This window comes from Pollicipes pollicipes, unplaced genomic scaffold (genome assembly GCF_011947565.3).
Source record: "Pollicipes pollicipes isolate AB1234 unplaced genomic scaffold, Ppol_2.1 Scaffold_4002;HRSCAF=4701_pilon_pilon_pilon, whole genome shotgun sequence".
Taxonomy (NCBI): Eukaryota; Metazoa; Arthropoda; class Thecostraca; order Pollicipedomorpha; family Pollicipedidae; genus Pollicipes; species Pollicipes pollicipes.
The window spans coordinates 1,919,695-1,943,279 of NW_023596420.1; the positions used below are offsets into that span (position 1 = coordinate 1,919,695).

The following is a 23,585-nucleotide window of genomic DNA, read 5'->3' on the forward strand; positions in this document are numbered from 1 at the left end:
GACTTCTTCCGTTTTAAGGGTGCGGAACAGCTGTCTTGCCACGCGTGACCGTTTAGGTTGCGCAGAAAATGGCTGGCGGGCGTAGGAATGCCGCTCGGTCTGGGCGACATGGTGTATCCAAACGTTAACGTAGCTACTTCTTCAAAGCGAAATTGTGCGGGGGTAAGCCTGAAGGCATGTTTGTGTCACCACCGCATAGGAGGGTAGATCTTAGTACCACAAATTCAATCTTCTACGACCATCACTTGCTGGCTATCAGCACAGGGCCTGCAGCCCCCCCCCCCCCCCCTCCGTACGCGTGTGAACAGTGACAAAGGGACGGAATGTCAGGGGCAGTTCGCCCCTACAGCGCAGCCTGGGGCTGCGCCATCCCGCCAAGCTCCAAGGTCGTCGCAGTGCTGCTGGGTCGTGCACGATGACCTCGCGCGTCGCGTCACACGTGCACCCTAGCGCGCCATGTGTGCACAATGCGGTGTAGCCGTGCGCCGCGACGCGCGGCCAGCTGTCGTCGTTCGGCCGGAGGGGCCGTACGGCAGCGGTCAGCCCACTTCTCCGCTAGCCCACGCAGCGCTGCATGAAACTAGCATGCCCGCCACAGGCATTCGAGAAAAAAAGAAAATGTCCTTTCACATTGAGCGACGTTTCGACATTGGACGGCCGTTTGGCTTGCAGGTGCGGTTGCCGTGGGGCTCGTTCCGATCGACTTTGCTCTTGGTTTGGCAGTGAGAATATAACGCCTTATCGGAACTGGCCGAGCCCAGCAGTACGCTCTCAGGCATTTCTGGTAACTCCATGAGCCCGAATACCAGACGAAGTGGAGCGAACTGCCAAAACCGTTGCACGCGTACAACCAAACCAGGCGCTTAGTGCAAACACATTTATTTGAGTACCAAATGGAAGGACAAAAGCTTAGACAAAACGCGGGCTTCTGTTCTACGCGAAACCCACAAGCTACCATTACAGCGACCTGGACAGATGGCAGTTACTGTTATGCTGGACTTGCCTGGACACCATCAGAGGAGGGCAGTTATACTGCACCCCTCCCCATCTCCTCTCCGTCGCAACCCCGCCCCATCCAGCGAAAGTCTATCATACATTAATCGACCCCTACAAATGAAGAGGCGTCCAATGCCACCTGGACATGGGTTACAGGCGAGATCCAGTGGCAAACAATAACAAAACCAGAACCTCGAGAGGAAAAACGGCGTCGCTTCGTCGTTTGCGCGGGTCCTGCTCGGGCCCCAAGATTACAAGCACACAGTGAAGAACACACAGAGTCCTGAGCAAAATCCAGCAGGTCCGGTGTGTAAACGGCGATCCTTTTTGGTTTGAGCCACATCGGCCATGGCAGTGCGTCGGGTTTTGATTTCAATGGCAGTGATGATGGAGTCAGTACGTCTCCAGAATGTCTTCCATCTCCTGCAACAGCGCAAAAGAGCGTTGGTACGCAGCCTAGTCATGGCTACTAGCAGTCCTTGCGTCAGATGAGAGCAGGATGTGGGGCCTGGTTTATCGAGTTCGCAAACCCCATACGACCACACATGACGCAGTAAATGGCCTCGATGACAAGCCCAGACGCTCCACGACAGCACTCAGCGCCACTCCAACGGCGGGAAGCAAAAAAATGAAACACTTCCACAACCTGTCAGCACCATCTCACCTCGATACACATCGAACCGAGTCACGACATCCCGACAAAGATGTTGGCATCCGCCACCACCGCCTCTCAACGTCGGCCGACCATGCGCCGGCGGGTTCACCTTGAGCATGTCGTTGCGGAGCCTGCGGTAGGCGAACCGGCGGACGGCGGAGAGGAGGCGGTCGTGCAGCTCCTCCAGGGCGGCCACCGTCCAGCCGCCCGTCAGCGCCACCGTTCTCTCGCAGAGCAGCAGCAGCCGGGCGCGGTCGACCTGCCGGCGGCGGCGGTCGGTCAGCGGAGAGGCGCCGCTGAGCCTGAGGCGCCGGTGCGGCGTACAGGACGGCAGACAGACCGGGCGTACATGGTGTGCCCCGTCCACTGTCAGCGGGGCTGCACGTTCATGAGGCCGGACCGGAAACCAAGCTGAGCAGCACCGCCGCCACACAGTCTGCGCCCCCGAACGACGCGCGTCGAGACGAACATGTAGGGCACAACAACTGAATGGCAGCGGCCGATTACAGTCCCTCAGGTGCGTTTACAGCGGGCTGAAACGCGTTCGCATGGCAAATACCGCCCACGACAGCGAGACAGCCTGACATTGTCCTCATCACGCATCAGCTCGCGCAGGAACCGCTGACGAGTCCCGCACATCGACCCCCACCCCATCGTCGGTCCCTGCACCTCTTCCCCACCTCACCCCGACCACCAGGGTTCACCTGCACCCCGGCCGACATCTTGCCGAGCTGCTCGTCGCTGCCGGCGGCCGTGGAGCCGTGGCCGCTGTCTTCGTCGGGCGGCGCTGCCTTGGTGGGCCGCGCGGCTGGCGTGCCCGGCTCGCCGCCGTCTCCGCCGCGACACGCCAGGTCCAGCTCGCCGCTGAGGGCCTCCTCCTGACGCTCGGGCGAGTCGGCCGCGTGCCGGCGCCGCCGCTTGGAGGCGCTGACGACGCCATGCGACCAGCGGCTGCGGCGGCGCGGCGGCCGGCGCGCCGGCGTGGCCACGTCGGCGGCCGGACGCGCGGCGACCGCCGTCGGGCGCCCGGCCGAGCCGGCCGAGCCGCTGTGGCCGGCTGCCATGGACCGGAAATGACAGTCAGCAGCCGACGTAGCATGGCACGCCAGCGTGATCGACAGCGCTTAGCCAGGGATAGCGCCGCTACTGAAATGGCCATACTAAAATAATGTCTGCTAGCAGTCCTTGCATCAAATGAGAGCAGGATATGGGGCCTGGTTTATCGAGTTTACAAGAAGATCGCAAATCCCATTACGACCGCCCGCTTCCATATCACAAAACTCCTCGCCGAACATGAACGCCATTAATCTGTTGTTCGGGGCGCCCCTGGCGGCACTGGCGCAGACCGGTGCCGGCCGGTGGGCGGGGCCTCCGTCGTGCTCACCGTTCTGCTGCTGGTACAGCCGCGGCGTCACCAGGTAGCTGGGCGCGAACTTGGTGGGGGACTCGGCCCGCTCTCGCCGGCTCTGTCGGATCAGCTTGCACTCCTCCTCGAAGTCCGAGTCCAGCTGCTCAGCAATCAGCTTGTGGGCCTGGCAGAGAACGGCGGTGCTCAGGCGCTGGTCGGGATGATCGGCGCTATCCTGTCCTGACTTATCCAGTTCAACAAAAAGTCCCTGGCACGATACAAGACGCATAATGCAATCCACAAGACATGGTCACACCTAACGGTAAGCACCCAAAAACTTCATTCGTCTTCATGAGACGGATCTATCGGCACGTGTTTTGAGCTCGTCCTAACCGGGGTCGTAAAAACGCGCAGCTGTGGGACGTCTGAGCGCGGTTGCGACGCATGGTCTCGTGCCGCCGACATGGTTCCGTGCGGCGCACTGTCACGGTCACCTGGTCCCGCAGCATGCAGGCGCGGTGTCGGATCTCGCGGCCGATCTCTGTCGTGTCCGGGTTATACTCGAGCGCGTTCGTGCAGATCTGGTCCACGTCCGCCAGGAAGTCTTCGGCCGCCTCGTACCTGCGGACGGCCGCACCACGCGGTCAGGCGCCGATGGTGCACACAACGGTACACGGCGGTACAGGACGGAAGCATCGGTGACGGGCGGTATGCTGCGGTACATGGGCAGGCGGCATACAGTATGCACCGCCCGGCACGCGGCGGTACAGAGCGGCTCGAAGAGTCACGGTCCCCCGAGGAGCAGGGGTGGGCCACCACTCACTTGTGTTGATCGATCCGCGTCATGATGGTATCCAGGTCCATGGGCCGCTCGATGATGCTGTAGTAGTCCGGCGCGTCCTCCTCCTCCACCGGCTGACGGAAGAGCTCGAACCTGCCGCGGACGCCGTCCCGTGTCACGCAAGCCGTCCCATCCGCGCTCAGGGAACCCCGTGTCACTAAAGCAGCCCCTCCACGCCCAGGCCGTCCCGTGCGACTAAAGCAGTCCCGTCCGCGCTCAGGGCACCGGGTGTGACTAAAGCAGCCCTCCCCGCGCCCAGGGAACCCCGTGTCACTAAAGCAGCCTCACCTTCCGTGCCCAGGGCGTCCCGTGTCACTGAAGCAGCCCATCCGCGCTCAGTCACCGCGCTTTAGTCACCAGGTGTGACTAAAGCAGCCCTCCCCGCGCCCAGGGAACCCCGTGTCACTGAAGCAGCCTCACCTCCCGTGCCCAGGGCGCCCCGTGTCACTGAAGCAGCCCCTCCACGCCCCGGGCGTTCCTCACTCTCTTCTACACTGGCCGGGCGACGCGTATCGACCATCGACGTTCCCAATTGCAAGCGGGCTTCACGAGATCAGCTTCAGGGACCAACACCACCAACGCCAAAGGGCCGAACATAGAACACCACACGCCTGTCGCTCCGACGGCGCCGGGGAAGAAACATCGGGGGTCGGAGCAGGGCCCCTACCAGCGCCACATGACGCTCCGCCCTCCGTCTACACTTGTCACACTATGCGTCCCCGCCCACAACCTCCGTCTGTTCCGCTGCAGGGCCTCTACCAGCGCCACATGACGCTCCGCCCTCCGTCTGCACTTGTCACACTATGCGTCCCTAGCCACAACCTCCGTCTGTTCCGCTGCTGCTGCGCCCCCTTCCCCCCCCCCCCCCCCCCCGGTCGTCGTCGCCACTCACTGTCGGTTACGTGTGAGCCGGCCACACATCTCGCGCAGGAAGATGCGCAGCTCGGCCAGACGGCGCTCCTCGCGCCGGTGGATCTGGCGCAGCTCGGCCTCGCCCAGCTGGCGTGGCGGCGGCGGCGGCGCCACCGGCAGCTCCTCCTCGGCACCTGGCCGGCGGCGGCGGCAGCGGTGCCAACCATGGTCAGCGGGCCGCTCACGCTGGCACGCGCGGCACCGCCACAGGGCACTCGGGACTAACACCGATGATTGCTAGCACTTCTTGGAGACGGCCGGCGGTGACATCCACATGGCGCCGACTCTGATTTGGGCGCAAGCAATGCCCTGTGCCCGACGATGTTGCGACAATCTGGTATACAAGCACAATTTTAACTCATTCTACGAAGAATACGAGCATCCACATTTTGCATACAAAACCGCGCCATCGGTAATATCTCCACCCCACCCGCTGCAACTAACTGAGAGGTCCGGAGCCGGCCAAATCACTGGTTTCGGGCGCCCACCAACACCGCCCTCTGTCGGCAGCCGAGCCGACCTCGGACTTCAGCCGGCCGAACGCTCACCTGTCCTGCTCTTGCGCTTCTTCAGCAGAATGGCAGTCTTCATGAAGAGCCGGGTGAAGAGTTTGCGCCGCTCCTCGACCCCCGGGTCGGCCACGATCTGCACCTGGCCCCGCGCGGCGCTGAAGAGAGCGGCCAGCTGGCGGGCGCGCCGCGGCGCCGTCAGAACGCGATGGGTCGGAGACTTCGGCACAGGCGCGCAGCGGGCTGACGCGGCGTCACGATCGCACATACGATGGACTCACAATGATACCGAGAGCATTGCGGCGAGACACAATGTATTTGGAACGGCATTGGAAAGAGAACATCAAGAACACAACGCATTTGCACGGTTGCTGTTTCCCGCCCGTGTCACCGCTCACGCCAGCATCGCGAGCAGCCACCGCTTCCTCAGCAGCGAAGGGCAGCCAACGTCGCACATCACACTCACCGAAGTCGCGCGTGTGCAGCCTTTTACGTCTGAAAGGTCTTTACAAAAGCCATGCCGCCGGCCCATCCCCATGTCGAGCGTGCGGCGCTGTCGGGCCGCGCACGCGCGCCTCACCTCCGGCGGCAGCTTGCCGGCCGTCAGGTCGCAGGTGGCCAGCAGCAGGAGGGGCACACGGCGCGGCAGGTCCCGCAGCAGGTCCAGCAGTGGCTCGCGCAGCTGCAGCCGCTCGGCCAGGTACGTCCAGAGGCTGTCCAGGCGCGGCAGGTACACCACCGACGGCGTGCTGCGCGCCGCCTCCGACAGCAGCTGCAGCGGCGGCCGATGGACGCGTCATGCGGGCGCACGCGCCGGCCCATGCCGGCACGTCAGAGGCGGCCTCGTCATCCGGCAACACTGCACGACTACGACAGCACTTTACGGGCACGTCAGAGGCGGCCTCGTCATCCGGCAACACTGCATGACTGCAACAGCACTTTACAGGCACGTCAGAGGCGGCCTCGTTATCCGACAACACTGCACGACTACGACGGCACATTACACGCCACTTTGGTCACTGGCACTGCCTCATAGCCGACGCATCAGGTGCTGGTGTGCCCGCCCGCTCTAGCTGCACGACTTGACACGCAGCGTGCGTGCCAGCAAGGCACGCGACAGCACCGGTCGAGCAGCTCCGGCCGGCGCCGGCCTCGCCTCACCTGCGCCAGCGTCTGCAGCGGCTCGGCGCCGGTGGCGTGCAGCGCGAAGGCGTTAAATGTGAAGACGCGCACGTTCTCGAGGCCGTGCAGCAGGGCGGGAGCCAGGTACTCCGAGTGGCACTGGCCCGGCCGGCCGGCCAGCAGCAGGCGCGGCATATACGCCTCCCACCGGCTGGCGACGAGCACCACACCGGTCAGCGTCCGTCCACAACGGTGCCGGTCCGATCACGGGTCACCTAACGGATTGGTCAGGTCAAGTCAGGTCAGGAGGCGGGTCTGGGAACGAAAGGTCAGGTCGCCGGGCAAGTCTCGAGTCAGGGCATGTCGGACCACAGGCGGGTCGGAGAACGGCCTGACCAAGCCCCATCGAAGGTCAGGAGGACCAAGGTCAGGGACCACCAGGTCACACGACAGGCGAGTCCCGAGCGCAGTCGGGTCGCGTGTCGGATCAAACGTCAAATACCACCGGCTCAGACCGGTCACATCTAGTGGCACGAAGCGTAGTGTCACACATCAGTCTGACGCCCAGTCCACGGTCAGGCCATGCCCGGTACAGGACTGTGCCCGGCACAGGAAAACACGCCAAAACAAAGCCATCACTTGCCTGCACGTCCCTGACCAGCAAATATGCTGCGATCCTTCTATTAAATTAAGCTGTGCCACTCAACCCAGCAACCCTCAAATGCCTATCATGCACAACGTTTGCTTTATAACACTCGTCAACACTTAACGTTTTATCTTACTATCATGCAAGAGACGTTCCGACGGCGATGATTCTCCCCACTGACTTAAGTTATCAGATTTGACGTCAGACCTGAGCTGACTTCAGCGAACATAATTGGAGCGACCTTGCCGCTGCGTGCCCGCCGCCCGGCAAGCTGCTCATCTGCACCTCCTAGTGCCGCACCTGGCCTGCCCCACGCCACAGTCAGCCGCCACCCACCTCAGCTCGGCCTGCTGGCGACAGCCCCAGGGGAAGGCGGCACGCAGCGCGGCGCGCGCGGCCGCCAGCGGCGCCGCCAGCAGGGGCCGCGCCGCCGCCGGCAGCGGCTGACGCTCGTCGGCCCGGTCCCGCTGGCCAGCAGGCGTCATCCGACCCATGGCCGCCCGGAAGTGCGGCGGCAGCACCTGCGACCGGCCGCCCGACGAGGTCAGGCTCACGGGGCAGGGACGGCACGTCACGGACGCCTGCGTCAAACAACCTGCTAATTCAACAAGAATGTCAAGGCACTCCCACAGGCTGTTTCAGCTCGCGTGAGGGACCGCTGAATCCCAGGCCGTCCCACCAGTCCCCTCTCGCAGGCAACACCGCCGTCCGCCTCCGCCGCCTCCAACCGTACCTGAATTGACTCGACGTCAATCAGCAGGCGCTGCTTGCTGCGGTAGATCTGAGGGTAGCGCTCGCGCAGCGCGTGCAGCACGGCCTCGGTCACCAGATGCTTGAGGTCGGCGCCGCAGTAGCCGGCCGTCTGGCGGGCCAGCCAGCTGACCGTGCTCGGCTCCACCGGCGGCTGCCAGGACGCCAGCTGGATGCGCAGGATCTGCTCCCGCGACTGCCGGCCGGATGTAAACGCGTGAGGACGGACACGCAGTACAAGACAGGACACGCAGTATAAGACGCGACATACAGTACAGCCTGGACACGCAGTACAAGACAGGACACTTAGTACAAGACAGGACACTTAGTACAGCCCAGGACACTCGGTGCAAGACAGGACACTCAGTACAGCCCGGACACGCAGTACAGCTTAGGCTTTGGTTTGTGAAACGGCGCTACCCTTGTGATGTAGTTTGTCCGCTACTGAAGCTTTCGCTGCTTACGCAATGGCAAGTGTCTTGGAAGCATGTGCCAATCCTAGGTTGTCTGAACTTGGTCCATTCAGAGATCCTCCGCTATATCATACGAAAATCTGCAACTTCACAAGCTAACGTATCGACGATATTACAGGGGTGTTCCACATTCGCATGAGGGGATGGACTGAACGAGCCCTCTAGAAGACATATCGGTCTTGTGCACTTTCAAGGGAACGCATGCCTCCACGTCACAACAACCTGATTTAAATCGTGCTATTCCATTAGCTATGCGACAACCAAGGCCAAAAAACTATAATTGTTCAGTTGTTCTTATCTGGCGTTCGTGAGCACGACTTCCAGACATAATGGTCGTCACTTGGCTCTCGACCTATGTTGTGCCAGATAAGCTGACGTGATGAAACAATGACGTATCGAGGCGCATATTTACTAAAGGGACTAATTCCAAATGCCGATAAACAGTCATCTGAAACTTTGATTTGTAGCAGTAAATTTATGACTGTGAGCATACAAACATGCCATATACATGGTTTAAATGTATAATCGGCAACACTTACCCCTGCAAAAGATACCGCTGTGCAAATGCCCTCCTAAAGTGCTCAGTTGGAGTTGGGTCACATCACCGCCACTGACCTCTAGCGGCGGCAGCGGGAAGTAGAATTCGCGGTCGAAGCGGCCAGGGCGGCGCAGCGCCGGGTCGATGCTGTCCGGTCGGTTGGTGGCGCCGATCACGATCACCTGCGCTCACGCCAGGTCAGGGGTCATCACGCTGTACTGTGACGCAAAGCACGGACTGGACAGCCGTGGCAAAACACGCCCTGAAGGTGCAGATCCCGACGGCTTAAAGACCGGGTGCCTGGTGTGGGGTAGGTTGTCCCAGCTGCTGCGAACGACACACTGACCCACACCGCAGATCTCCACCGGACTTCCTCACGTCCCTCCCCACGCCCGCCAGGTCGCACACGCCCAGTCGTTCCCGGGTCACTGGACACGTCACGCCCTGATGGCGGGTCAGCCGCACCACCGGTCCCGTCTCCGCCGCGCGTCCGACTGACCTCGCCGCGCGAGTCGACGCCGTCCATCAGCGCCAGCAGCGTGGACACGATGGACGCGTGGATGTAGTCCTGCTTGGAAGAACGCACCGGCGCCAGGCCGTCTACCTCGTCGAAGAAGATGATGGACGGCCGCATCTGGTAGGCCTGGCGGAGCGACGTCGGAGATGCGAGTGCGATCAGAACGGCGGAACAGGGAGTCGCGACACATGGCCCCCGCCGCGGCATGTCGCAGCGGCGATGACACAATCATGCAGGCGTGTCAGCAAGCATCCAGAAATAGCATAGCGGCCTAGACAAAGCTGGGAAAACGGCAGCGTAGCAAGAAGCCCAAAACTGGACAACGGTCTTACCAGACACCATCCAATACCAGTCATATGCACAACATCATGTTCAATATTTCGCGCCATGCAGCACGCAAGGAAATAGTCGAACGCCTTCCCATTTGACAGGTTCCCGTCCCATCGTTTCACGGGCGCTCCCGTTCACTGACTCCGACAGAGTGAGATCGCCGTTCATCGGAGTGGCTCGAGGCGTCCTGCTGCTCGTGCGTTGAGCCCGTCCTCACCTGGTCGAAGAGCAGGCGCAGCTGCCGCTCGCTCTCGCCTACCCACTTGCTTAGCACGTCGGCGCCCTTACGCATGAAGAAGGCCACCTTGCGGTCACCGAGGCCGCACTCGTTGGAAAGAGCGCGTGCCATCAGCGTCTTCCCCGTGCCTGCCAGCGGGCGGGGGTCAGAGGGTCAGGGGTTAGAGGTCACGAGGTCAAGGTGTCAGGGGTCAGGGGCAGGTGGTCAGGGCGGTCAGGGAAGTTCTGGGAGGTCAGTGTGTCAGTGGGTTAGTGGGTAGACAGATATCGGTCACGAGCGGCCGACCAAAAGGAAAAGTAGGTGACCGAGCGCGCGAGCTGATGACTCGAGTGGAGGGCAAAGTGCTCACAATGGCAAGACGTGGCAGTCTCCTTCCAGGGGTTCTGTGCTTCCAACTGAGCATTAACAGTTTCAGCCTCAGAGCTCCGTCCACCATCTTCATGGGACGCGAGTTCCTCCGAAAATGTACAACAGACGTACGCCGGTTTTGGGAGGGAGAGACAATTTCTAAATGGCCCACAGCCCGATGTTGATTTCCGGAAATGCATACCAAATGATACTAGAGCATGCGCGCCTAAACAAAAACAAAAACAAAAACACGAGAAGCAGCTTTGGACACGAGCTACGACGGCAACGATAGGTGTCGGTGTCCCCCGTCCCCCTCCCGCGGCGACGCCGGCTCTGAGACTGCGGCGCAGCTCGCTCCGCCCCCGACCGGCCCACCTGGGGGACCACAGAAGAGAACGCCCTTGGGCGGCGTGATGTTCTTGCTGCTGAACACCTCCGGGTACAGCAGCGGCAGCAGGATCATCTCCTTCAAGTCCCGGATGTGGTCCCTCAGACCTCCGATCATGTCGAAGTTCACGTCCCTGCGAAATACGGAGATGTCAGCGCTGACACAAAAGCCAGCCCTGGAGGCACATATACCTTTTAGTGCCACTTAAGCGTAGCCACAAACGAGCATTCGTCAGTGGGGAAATCTAGAGCAAGCCATATAATGCATAGCAACAATACAACACCTAAGTCTTTTCGAAATACCGGTATCAGCCTTTCAACACCATATCGCCTCCACCAGACTCGAAACGCATCGAAGCCAACCTGTGGCGCGATCAGTCGGCGCCGACGCATCCCTAGCATCCGGACCAGATCAGCGCGGAGTGGTGCATCCACTCACTTGTCCACGGCCATGGGGTCGACGTCGGCCAGGCTGGTGCCCACGCGCTGTCTCTCGCCCACGGCCCGCTGGCTGGCGTCCGCTTTGGTGAAGTTGAGCGGCAGACACCTGGCGAAGGGGCCGCGCACCGGTCAGAGGCACGGCAGAGGCGGCCGCGCCGCAGCCGAGCGGCCCGGCCGCTGCTGCGGCGCAGAGCGACGCGTCCAGAGCGGTGAGGCTGTCAAAGGACAGCCGCACGAGAGCACAACATAGCGGTGGGCTGTCAAAGGACAGCCGCAGAAGAGCACAGCACGGCAGCAGGCTTTCCAAGGACAGCCACAGAAGAGCACAGCGGCGTCCACGTGGGTGCTGTAGTGTTAGTGTTGGTTACTTTCACTGGATGACGTGTTCCATGTCCGTGTAGGCCTGTCTGCATCACGGCACGGCACGTTGTGCGCGGCAATGAGTCCCTGATTGACGAGAAACAATACGCACAAGAACACGAACAAAGAAATCGTCCGCGACTCCGGCCAACTCGATCGCAGCACACAGCTACAACGCACGACAACCCGTCGGTCCACCCGGCCACCACACTCCACACTACCGACCCCCACCCCGGCCAGCCGGCGCGAAGCCGCCGGAGCGCCTCGCCCGCCCACGCACTTGTTCCTGAAGCCCTGCATGCTGCGCGCCTTGCGCCGCTCGAAGTTCTCCTCCCCGCTGTCGCGGCCGCTGCTGCTGTCTGTGGTGCTCTCGTTGAAGGCGGCGTTCTTGTGGCGCCGGTGACGCCGGCGCCAGCGGTGTGGGTACCGCTCGTCACGGAGCTCGCGCCGCGGCGACGCCGGCAGCTGCAGCGAATCGTCTACGGCGCGGCGGCGAATGGGGGGGGGGGAGGGGGGGGGGGGGGTCAGAGGGAGCTACCACGGGCTGTCATGTGGAGCACAGCGACAAAAGGTGTGCTGCCAAATGCAAGGGACCCGGTCGACAGGCAAGGGGCAACGCATGCAACACAAATCAAGTGTGCGGTTTATGCCCTAGACACATGTCAGCTATGGAACACCTAAAAATGGCAGCTTGGAAGCGAGGCAGCAGGATAACGCCCCGCCCCCCCCCCCCCCTAAATAGACAAAGCAAGAGAGTATGCATGGCACAAGTGAAAAATTAGAGGCCGACAGGGACACCCGATCGGAGTCCACAGGTACGTTAGACCAAAGAGGCAAGAGACCACCCAGCTGAGCCCCAGCCTCCGTCCCGCGTCCCGTCCCGTCCCGTCCCGTCCCGTCCCGTCCCGTCCCGTCCCGTCCCGTCCCGTCCCGTCCCGTCCCGTCCACCAGCCCGCAGCCCGCCGCGTCTCACCCTGGTAGAACTCGGGCTCGCGCCGGTTCTCGCGCAGATAGTACTTCTTGATGACCTTGGTCTCGGTGCGCGGCTGGTTGCGGGCGCGCGTGGCGCGTGCCGCTCGCTCAGGCCGCTCGACCGGTTCGCTAGGGCCCGGCTCGTCGCCGGCCGCCGGCTCGTCCGGCGCGCCCGGCTCGTCCTCGTCCGACGAGCTTGCGTCGCCGCTGCTCGAGTCGGCCGAGACGAAGCGGCGCACGCGCGCCGGCGGCGGCTCCTCGGCCGGCATGCCGAACCGCTGCGCCGGCCGGTGCGTCCGCTTCACGCGCGAGTACATGTCCATGCCCTGATGGCAGGGGCGCCTCAGGCTGCGACAACGACCGCAGGCACAGACAAGAAGCACAGCGACCGGGCACAGGCCGCCCGAGCGCGCGGGCCCCAGAGCATGTAACGTGAACGTGGCGGCCGAACGCGGTGCAAGAAATATGCTCACAACGTCTGACGGTGCCCTGTGACCGAGCTTGGAGCATCCCAGACTGGGGGATATAACCGAAACGACCCATACGTGTGGCTTCCACAACACTACCAGGCGCTCAGCCCTGTCGTTGTTGTTGTTGATTGGAGCTATAGGGCGCGCCGACTACTGTCGTCATTTTGCGCCCATGACGGCTAAATGACTACCTCCGGCGGTAAATGGCTAAAAATATAAATTAGTCAGAAATGAAAACGGCTGAGTTCTGACACGAACGCGTCACCAATGATGTCCGAATACGTGAACCCATAATAACATCCTTGATACGAAATTTCGTTGTCGGCTCCCCCCTCTCATCGGACGTACGTCGTCTTCCGTCAGGGGCGGCAGCAGCAGGCGGCGGGAAGGCACGGGTGGCGAGGGCGGGCCGGCAGCCTCAGTCCTCTCCTCCTGCTCCTCCTCGGGCTCTGGCAGCGGCGGCGGCGGGCTCGCCTCCTGCTGCCGGCCCGAGTGCGCGATCTGCGTTGTGATCCACGTGTCGCTGAAGTTGTCGTACATCATCTTGCGCTTGCGACCGCTGCGGCGCACTGCAGCGGACGGCGCGGGTCAGTGATATCGGCGTCCGGCGGGGGAGCCACACTCAGGAGAGCAGGGAAGCGGCCCGCACAGAAGAAGCGCCCCATGCCAATATCACGCGACAGCTGTACATGACCAGCGCCACCTGGCATCTGCAGTGTCACTCGTGAATCCAGCTCCTAGTTTACAGTCAGAATGCTGGGGCTGATCAGGCAACACTGCGTGTTCGGCCAGTCGGTGCATGCAGAGGCTTGGTGACGAATTCTCCGACTGCCTCAGCGCACCACGCTCGGAGGCTTGGAAACATAGAAGCGTGGTTACAGGCCATGGCCAGACACCCGAATCGAAACACTTCCATCCAATCACCGACGTTGTTTCTAAGGAGTTCTGATGCGGTTATTCGAAGTCTATGAAATCTTACAACGACAAATGTATGCAAAACACACTACCAACTACCTCTGATTTTCAATAAGTATTAAGTATGGATGCCTAAAACATTGAGCATGAAGAAATGAAGTGGTATAAGATATATCACCAACAATATTGAAGCCTTTTACAACCTTTACAACAATGCAACAATTTATGCATTGATATCCTTGAAATACAACGTCAAAACAATGAGCAAGCAACGACCTGGAAAAACACCTCAATAACCAACAGCTGTGGAGCATCTCCACCTTTTAACCATGCCTCCTAACTCGGCCAGCACTTCGGCTGCGGGGCAGCGGCACGCACCCTCGATCTCGGTGAACTCGACGTTGTAGCGGCGCGCGCGCGGGCGGTGCCCGATCACGCGGCGCGAGCGGGGCGACCGGAACGGACTGCCGGTGTACTTCATCTCGCGCTCCTCCTGCCACGCCTCGGCGTACAGCGGCAGCGGCTGACAGTCGCGCGTGCGGCTCACTCCTGGCGGCGGGAGGGGGCGTCAGACTCCGGACTGACGCCGGGGCGGCGGCGGCCGGTCACGCGGGGAGCGGCTAAAGGGGCACAGCAGGCTCACATCCGCACCGCACCTGGCGGCTGGAGCGGCACAGCAGGCTCACATCCGCACCACACCTGGCGGCTGGAGTGGCACAGCAGACTCACATCCGCACCACACCTGGCGGCTGGAGCGGCACAGCAGGCTCACATCCGCACCACACCTGGCACGGCCACCCACGGGGCGGCCCAGCGCGAGAAAACACGCACAAAACGGACACAGAGACGGTTCGGAGCTTCACGGTGCTCGTCGGCTGGCATACCATACACCACTGACCACGGCTTATATGCTGAGTTACCAGCCAGTGCCAGACCTAAGGAAAACGGATACATACGAACGCAGCGACTGTCCTCATACACGGCTTTCGCATCTGCTGAACAACGGCTCTCGTTTCGTTCTCTAGCTTTATGCAAACCGACGACAGAAACACCACCGCATAACCTTTTACACAAACTGGTGGGGCTCCTGCCAGACCCCATAACCTAAGCCATTCCAACGAGTCCTGTTGCCCGACACTATGGCACCATTGTCCTGCAGTGTTCCACAGTGTTCCTACGTTTGTCTTACACTGTCCGCCAGAGGACGCAGCAATGCCCACCCCATCGGTCAATGTCCGACTGTCCATGAAGATGGCTTTCACTGTCCCAGCCGACATGCTCCAGGCCATGGGTGAGAGGCAGCCCACAGACGCCGCCTGCACTGCTTTGCACTGCTCACACATAGCGACCTCTCAGACTTCCCGCCGCCGGCCACAACAATCATTGACAACACAACGGCCACAACAACAATACAACAACAGCGACAGCCCTGTCCCAATCGACACGTCTGCTAGCGCCGACACAGCGCCGCCTATCCCTCACCACCTCTCGGCTCGTCTTCCGGCACCAGTGCGGCCAGCGGCGGGCGGGGCGGGGGCCGCCTCTCACCTATGGCTTGGAGCGTGTCGGCCGGGCCGGCACCGCGCCCACCGCTGCCACGTGTCTGCCGGCGCGCGCCCGCCGCGCCGCCCTCCTCCGAGCCAGGTCGGTCAGCGTCCGTCTCCTGCCAGGCGGGGCAGCACGCCGTCAGCGGTCGCGGCACTCCGTCCGGGCCACAGACACAGCGATCCGAGTACGGCCTGAGACAAACTCTGAGGCTTCACCGTGTATGGGGTCAGGTTGAATGCTGCTTATGACACAGGTCTAACCAGTCACACATCATGCAAACCATGCAGACAACTCCAGCACCATGCTTCCAACTGTTGGTGAGTCTACATGAGGCAATTTTGTGTAGGTAGTTTGGCAGCACCTCAACATCATACAAATGGTCCATGCCACAATCAAACAATCATATATTGAGGGGCATGGTCACTAAATGGTGAAATAGTGTTGTCTAGAGCAGTCTTTTCCACTTAAAAGGACATAAATGGCTACACATAAGTTTATCTCATATCTGATGTTTGTTTCAGTATATTCAAATGTCAAGCATTCCTTCCAAAACATCAAAATGTAACATCAGTACAGAAAGTGGCTGATCTGATTATGCAAAACAAGCAGACCTTCTTTCACACAACTTACAATATGAAACATAACAGCCCAGTGAGCAGCAAGTGTACCACAAAATCATGAGCCAACTCAAACTTTGAGGTGGGATGATCAAGTTGTGATATGGTAGCAGTAGGCCTAAGTTCCACTGTTCAGTATCTAGTGCATAAATGTTTGCAATTGGCCTTTGCTAGCCAGCTGATTTGTTCAAAACATAACAAGCAAGATGTACCTTGAAATGTGTGGTGAGGAATCTGTAGCAAAATGTCAGACACATTTGGTTTTGACACTCTTGGTTCATTGCATTTCTCTTCAAATATTTTGGCCAGTTACACACTAAGGGAATTGGGTGGGTTGTACCATGTCCAAGAAGTATCAAGGTGATTCATTCCCAATCTGTGATGAATGGGAGTATTGAGTCACTCAGCTGATGCACAGCCCCTTCCTCTCCCTGTCAGCATACTTCTGACTGCATGCATGCACATGCTGTGGGATGAGCACAAACATATGCCTTTTGCAAAGTGCTCAAAACTAAAGCAATTAGGTACATGTGTGTATAAAGGTGCCTGCCTCCCACGAATTGCGGGTGGTGCAAACTTTCTTCCAAGATGTTGGGGGAGCATGTTGTGTAGCTGTGCATGGGCACATTGTGTCAGTGATGGAATGTACAGACAACACATTATTGAATGGCTCACTATAAATGATTGACAAACATGATTGCCATGACCTATTATGATTCAGAACATGAGCTGACAGTTACCTTACCAATGTGGTCACATTATTTTTACCTGAGGAACCAAACCTGAGGTAGCAGTAGTAATAAAAAAACACTGATAACAAAGCAAAAATAAGTCAGTCCCAATTATGAACAAATTCCTAGTATCCAGTATTATGAAGCACCCTACGCAACAGCATTTGGTCTCAGTGCTGTAACACATCCATTTTGCTCTGGACACAACTTCCTCTTTGGCAAACATAACACAGTCCAACTTTCCCATCATGTGACACAATTTATCCCCCCAGGGTAGGGTAAGTCATCTCATTTAACCAGAAGTCATTTGCCAAAAAACAAAAACAAAACATCCTCTCCAGAACATTACTGCTATATGTGAAGCAGACAAGTGCCTGCAGATTTAAGAATATTAGCCATACCATCACTAGTTCTAGCAAGAGGGAGCTCAGTGTAAGAACTGGTGCAATTCTCCATACTCTCTGCAGGGAGTTATGATTGCATTTTCTTGCAGTTATGGTTGCATGGTTGCAGTTCTAGTTGTCCTGTATGACTTATACTTTGAAGCATGACTTATGCAAAACATAGGTTTATCCAGACAAAACCATTTATGCCACAATTACTTGTTAAGGTAAGTATGGGTGTCCAATAACCTGATTTAGCTGAATGTCAAAGAGTCATCATTCACCATGATTTATTTTATATTTCCTCTGCGTCAGGAATTTCCTCTTCACACTGCAACAATTCTATTCAGGTATGAGGCCAGCACATCTTTCATCACAAAAAACCATATAGATGGGACATTGGCCATGGCTATGTGTTAGCCCATGGCATAAGAGGTCCACAGACAACAAATACAGGGCACAATGCTGCTAATTTTTGCCAAGTCATCAGATAATTCCTGGAAATATTGTTAAGCTGCTTGCCATCTTCTGTGCAAAATTCCTAATATGTGTCATGGCTTGAGGCACATCTTATCCATCATTGCCCTGGGCTGATGAGCAATGCTGGATGCATGGTAAGTAGGCATTGTGCTGTTTCATGAATTTTTAGCTTGGTATCCCTCTTTTCTTATACACCATCATCTATTCACTTTCACCTTGATAAGTTCATCAAAAGCCTGGATGTATATGAGGATATAAACACACCAAACTAAATTTAACTTACTGAAAACTTGAGTTGGTATCAGACCTTTGCTTATTATGGAACAATCAATCTCATTGCAATCACTTTCTTTTCCAGACCAGGTGCACATGCTAGGATAGGTTATCATTTTCAGGTGCTCAGTTGTGATTGACTTAATTGCCATTGGTGGGTCATTGTCAACATCATGTTTTTATAACTGTCAATTAATCTAATTCAAGATTAACTGATCAACACTTTTGAATGACTATAAGTTAATACTAATGAAACAAATAAGTATGAGTTGGTCAATACTGGCAGCAGTGCATAAGTAAGCAGCCATAACCAATCTTACATAATCATGGTAAATTTACTGCACATGGTTACTTGCCATATGTGCATGTGCCATATTGCCAGTGCATGCCATAACCACAGTCACATAAACAAATAGCCAATGTATTGGCTGTTGAGGGCCATGGATCCACAACAATTTCAAACCCAGACTGCCACACAGGAAATGAAGATGCTTACCAGTCAGGCACTACATTTACTTTTCCAGATAGCATCTTGAAGAAACCTTAAAAAGGAAATGCTCCTCTTTCAATATTGGATCAAGCAGCACTGGTCAAAATAGTCAAAAGCAGTGGCCAAAATCAAAACTTATCCTGATGTGCTGAAGTGTATCATAAACATACACAATCTGTTTGATCATTCAAAATTATGTCCTGTGCTTTCAAAGTAGTCTTAAGATCAGCCTGTTCCAGTGCAGCATGTTTAACAAGAATGTTTTAAGCAGCACTGGTTAAAATGGCCAAAAGCAGTGGCCAAAATCAAAACTTACCTGAGGCACTGAAGCATATCATAAACATATGCAAGCTGTTTGATCATTAAGAATTGTGTGCTAACCTTTCCAAGTAGTGTTAAGATTGGCCTGTTCCAGTGCAGCATGTTTAACATGAAGTTTTTTGTCATCAGAAATTTGAAATGCTTTCATGGATCGACTGATGTCATCAATGTAGCTCTTAAATGAATATCCTGCAGCTGGTTATGCATCTCAGTGCACATAATGCTCATGCCCAGGTTATAAGTAAATATAAACCTAGACTAGTGGAACAAATGTGATTGCATTGTAGCTAGACACACCTGTTTTATCTTGGATGCTGGACTTCCATCTCCATTCCCTCTTGAATGTCTTGTTAGAACCATGTTGAACAGTTCGAAGAACGCTTTCTATGGCCAGGAATGATCAACCACAACCTACACTACCCACACAATGTCAGCATTGCAGCCAGCTTCTGCCCCACTCGTGCTTCATTTTCATGATATTTGACTGGAAAAGCAACTGTGTGAACAAATTGTCCCATCCTTTGTCGCAACCCACGATCACACCAGCCCCATCCACCAGTCGCTCAAGTGAACAACGAATAATACCATCATTTAGTCTAGAAGCATGACATCGAAAGAGTACTAAGCTGGTAGAGTGAGATTAGCAAATCGAGAACTATAATAACTCCTATACAAGGTTTGTTTTTACAGATCTACCGAAACTAGCTGACGCTGAGAAGAGTCTCCACTGACTGTGCTACGGCGATTTACATAACACGGTACTTACGATGGTCAAGTGAAGTTAGTGGTACTGTTTCAAGAATTAGCAGTACTGCTTAAGAGAATATTGCAGGTTCCTGTGAGGTTTATTTCCCAATTTAAATACAAACATTTAAAAAAATGTTTGAATTGTGCATTATTATCTCATTCATCACTGTCTACCTTTTGAATAATGGAGCTTGCATTAAACGCCTACTTTAGATCGATTGTAATACACATTTACCCAGCACTAATCAAGTTACAGCTTAAGTTGGCGCGTAAATTGAAATAACCACACGTCAATCGGAACAGCACGCTCACCCAATATAATTTTAAATCAATATTGAATTAGAGACTGCGTGTAGAAAGCTATATCCTGGTTTGCCTGTGTTTCGCAATATTATGTTGGTTAAGTAGAACATGTGTATGCAGGTCACAAATAGTGTTTTCGTTACACCTAATGAAGTGAAAGGATGGCTAATGAACTAAATTGATACATGACGTATGCCTCTTTATCAAAGTGATCCATGTGTCATATCCATGAAGATAAACGTTGATGACTAAAAGATCAAGAACGCAAGGTTTTTCAGTATCCAACAAAGGGCTTCTATAGCATAACACGAGGCCATTGTATTAGAAAAGGGGCTCCTAATGCATAGAGGGTCTTAACCAGAACAGGGTGCTTCAGATTCACAAAGGATTACAAATCTAGCCAAGAATCTCGTTATCACAAAATATGGCACCCTTGTTCAGAACTGCAGACATCTGATGCATGCAAGGGGCCTCTGTTTCCAGAAAGGTGAGCTCCTGGCTACAAGGTTCTGGGGTGTTTCCAACCGAGAACAGGGGCCACTCAGTTTGTAACGGGATTCCAGAGCCAGAAAGGGGTCTTTCTTTACACAACATTGAACTTTCTGATCTAGAGGAGGGTTGCTTTTCCTACGGGTGTCGATTTATATTCCTTTATTACGGCCTTGGCTCCACCTATGTTGAGTCCCCCCCCCCCCCCAATGCTGGCTTGGCCCCCCGGTGTGGTAGGCTGGAATACTACAAAAAAAACGCGGGTAAAAGATTATCATATCACAAAGACTATCTTCTTTGATCCGTCTGCGTAGCTCCGTCTCACACCACGCATAACAAAAAGCCATGGCTGCCCTCACCACAAGATGCAAATCGTAACAGCTGAGCGGATAAACGATGCAATAAGCTTCACATACCTAGCGCCATAAAACAGGCAATTGTTTGTGAGGATAAAGTGACAAGCCTTGGAATATGGGGATGGCCTAAGTCCTTCATGGCTAACCCCGTCCCCGTCTCCCACAACCAACATGCGTACCGCCTCCCATGACAGCCATAGAAGAGCGCCATCGGGGCCCCAAAGTGGCCTCTAAAAGGGGCGCCTTCACATGTCGATCAGAAGAGACGCGTGCGTCCAGTGCCTGCTCGCTGGATTCAACCTTGCATAACTTATATACTACTTAAACTTAAGACTGGTGAATTATGCAAAGATTACAAACATGTCTTGAATTTTATCAAAGTAAAGTTGACTAAATCCGGTGAGAAAAAAATGGTATCGGGCCTTGCTCAATATAATACCCTTGTTCCCAGCTCCCGACAGGGAGGCCGGGGAGGAATGCCCTGTGCACACGATGTCATCATGGGAGCACTATCGTCCAGCAACGTAACGTGGCCATCGGCCGACATAACTTGATTTGTTCATTTGACCCCTATCTGCACATTACTTGCGGCGGCCGGACGGATTTCGGCTCTCGTGGATCGGATCGCTCTCACAGATCTCGTGCCGGCCAGCATACGACACCCGGGAAAAGTCCTTACACTGTGTACGAATGGTGTCACCGTGTATCTTTGACAGCACTGTTCTAGAGCTATTACCTTGAACTGCAACATCCTTGTCGGCAGAAGCCATCCACTGTATTACGTTAACTCGTTAACACCACATTACAAAGTGCTCGCAGGCTGCCTTATTCGTTATTGGGTAATTCCAAGGCGAACCGACAGGAACATAACACGGCACTCCTTTGCAATTTTAAAATACGTTTATGGTTTAATTGTACGGCCAAAACACGATTCTGCAACTTTTAGAGCCGTACAGTGTACCGATAAGGAAATAGGAACAGATAAAAATACGCGATGAAGTCACCAACTTTACTTTTCAACTTTCTCTAGCAAAACCAATTTGCAAAATACATTGTTCACGAAAGTGCATCGGAAAGCTTTTTATCCACATTTTTTCCGAAACATGAGTTCATACAATATTCAAGACCAACTACGCAAATATAATGACGTAGTTTGACGGCTCAACTCCTTTTCTAAAGCAATACGGTGTCTTCGATTTTCTTTAGGCAGATACACAATTGAAGACTGATTCATTGCCGTTCAGACAAAAAATAAATTGATGGGATCTGTTCTAGATCGGTCGCAAGTCGAATTTGAACATCGACGGATCACACTTGGCGGCACACCATGAGCTGACGCGCCGATGTATCGGGTGATTGGGCGCGATCGGCCCACTGCGTCGGAAACTGACCATGACCTTGAAAAAATTCATTTCGATCTTTAAACCAGTCACTTTGGCATTCTTCAGAAGCTCCAGAACAATGTCTGATTATCGAATGTGTGGTAATCGACCTTACGTACGTGTTGTCCCACACGAGTCGCGCGGGCGCAGAGAGCAACATCGCACGCTGCGAGTCCTCACAGAACATCAATAACCACTATATAAAGTTGAGCTGGAGCTCAGCATGGGACGAACGAACAACTGGTCTAAAGTTGAATTTTTTTCTAAGCTAGCCTAGAGCCGGAGCGAAGTGCTGGCCCAGCACGTTTGCAGTCGCACACATGAAACTTGATACAGCACGCATTCGATGCGACGCCGGCTCGGTGTAAACCGGGCCGGAGCCCAGCAGAGGGCCAGTAAGTGTGGATGGGGTCTCATTGCCGGGAGGTCGGGGAAATCAAGAGCTGCGATTCTTCAGTTTTTAGCAAGCTTCTTAAGGGAAAGGTTCATACAAAGAATCCGTTGGAATTAGTCGAAAAAGAACAGACAGAATTGTTCGCGTGGCGTACTGATATTACGTAGAGTGCGGTGCAACCAATTTATCATTACTACAAACTTGATTTTTTTACCGACCAAGTTGTTTCAAATATGTGAATTTCCTTCACAGACTGAAACCATTTGTGGATACGTTTGAACCGAGGCACACTGTAACAAGCAGGCGTTCGCCGACAATATTCCAGAACTCTCTAAGGATATGGTATAAATTGAGGATAAGTCGCATGCAGTTGCTAGGACTAGTACAGTTATCCATCGCTTCAAACATTCATGCAATCTGGTCAGTGCGCGGGACAAAGTCTTTTGAACTCGCATATCTTTCAACAAGCACTGCTCCGTTTGTGTTCGCCTCCCACCCCTGGCGGAATCCTGGATCCTTTCGGCAAGCGGCGCACCAAGGCCCTCATTTTGGCGGTCTCCATGGTCAGTATTTTCAAGAGGAGTTCATGTGTCTTTCACCCTGACGAAATTCCTGATTGGCTCTCCGTTCACCGCTCAGCAAAGGGGCACCAAAAGCCACCGGCGCCATCCTGACGCCGGCGCGCTGCTGACCCCCACCGTCGCTGTGGGCACCGCGCTCTGCTGCCGCCGCTGGCGGACGCAGGTCCACCGGCTCCGGCAGCCGCGTGCTCGGCCTGACCTTGGGTAGGATGGTCTTGGTGGGAGCCTTCGGCGACCTCTGTCAGGACAGCGTTGGATTGGTATCCACATTCATATTCGCATTTGAACACCACCACCATTTTGCTCAAACACATAACGCTAATAGGCTCAACATGCTGACTGTACTTGTGGATTTTGTTTACCGACACCTTAAAATCGTGACCTGCAGAGGTCACCGAAATTCAAGATAATTTAACTCTTACGTGTAAGATTTTGATAAAATGCAAAACGGTAAGAATATTCGACATACTGATTTTGATGGTACATCACTTCCCTCCACATTACGCACTGACCTCCTGACATCAAAGTTCAATGTTATTGAACCCAGACCCCCACAATTTTTTTCTAACTTATGCCACTGGTACTATTCAACATGCTAGTTCGATGGCGCATCTCGATTCCCGCCGCCTAAAAGACCTTTGCCCCCAAATGGTTATTAAATTCAACTATAGTTGGAGTAGAATATAACTGGTAATCATAACAACGATTTTGCTCAAATGCGT

At 55.4% G+C, this 23,585-nt stretch overlaps 1 protein-coding gene and 1 long non-coding RNA gene across 2 annotated transcripts; both read right to left on the reverse strand.

Annotated features, from left to right (window-relative positions):
* Positions 1–863: 863 nt before the first annotated feature.
* On the reverse strand, positions 864–2,483 carry LOC119093785 (uncharacterized). Its single transcript, XR_005093679.1, has 3 exons — positions 2,356–2,483; positions 1,761–1,910; positions 864–1,419 (listed from the first exon to the last, which is right to left on the reverse strand). It is a non-coding gene; the product is annotated as an uncharacterized LOC119093785 (long non-coding RNA).
* A 471-nt stretch (positions 2,484–2,954) lies between these two features.
* Positions 2,955–15,111, reverse strand: LOC119093378 (ATPase family AAA domain-containing protein 2). The gene is made up of 20 exons (XM_037216333.1): positions 15,009–15,111; positions 14,234–14,317; positions 13,328–13,422; positions 12,584–12,709; positions 12,385–12,457; positions 11,692–11,890; positions 11,050–11,157; positions 10,599–10,744; positions 9,855–10,003; positions 9,290–9,433; positions 8,868–8,972; positions 7,763–7,891; positions 7,366–7,379; positions 6,445–6,594; positions 5,301–5,419; positions 4,938–4,998; positions 3,823–3,933; positions 3,482–3,620; positions 3,036–3,183; positions 2,955–2,977 (listed from the first exon to the last, which is right to left on the reverse strand). The coding sequence occupies exons 1-20, from the start codon at positions 15,109–15,111 to the stop codon at positions 2,955–2,957; spliced, it is 2,226 nt and encodes a 741-aa protein (XP_037072228.1).
* Between the last annotated feature and the right edge of the window lie 8,474 nt (positions 15,112–23,585).

Bases quoted from the DNA above. Each gene is read 5' to 3' on its own strand.
- LOC119093378 (XM_037216333.1), bottom strand. From the start codon at position 15,111: ATGTGTGAGCAGTGCAAAGCAGTGCAGGCGGCGTCTGTGGGCTGCCTC. The intron at 10,745-11,049 runs GTGAGTGGATGC...CGTATTTCGCAG, and splicing joins GACCCCATGGCCGTGGACAA to GGACGTGAACTTCGACATGA. The intron at 10,004-10,598 runs GTGGGCCGGTCG...GCCCGCTGGCAG, and splicing joins TCTCTTCTGTGGTCCCCCAG to GCACGGGGAAGACGCTGATG.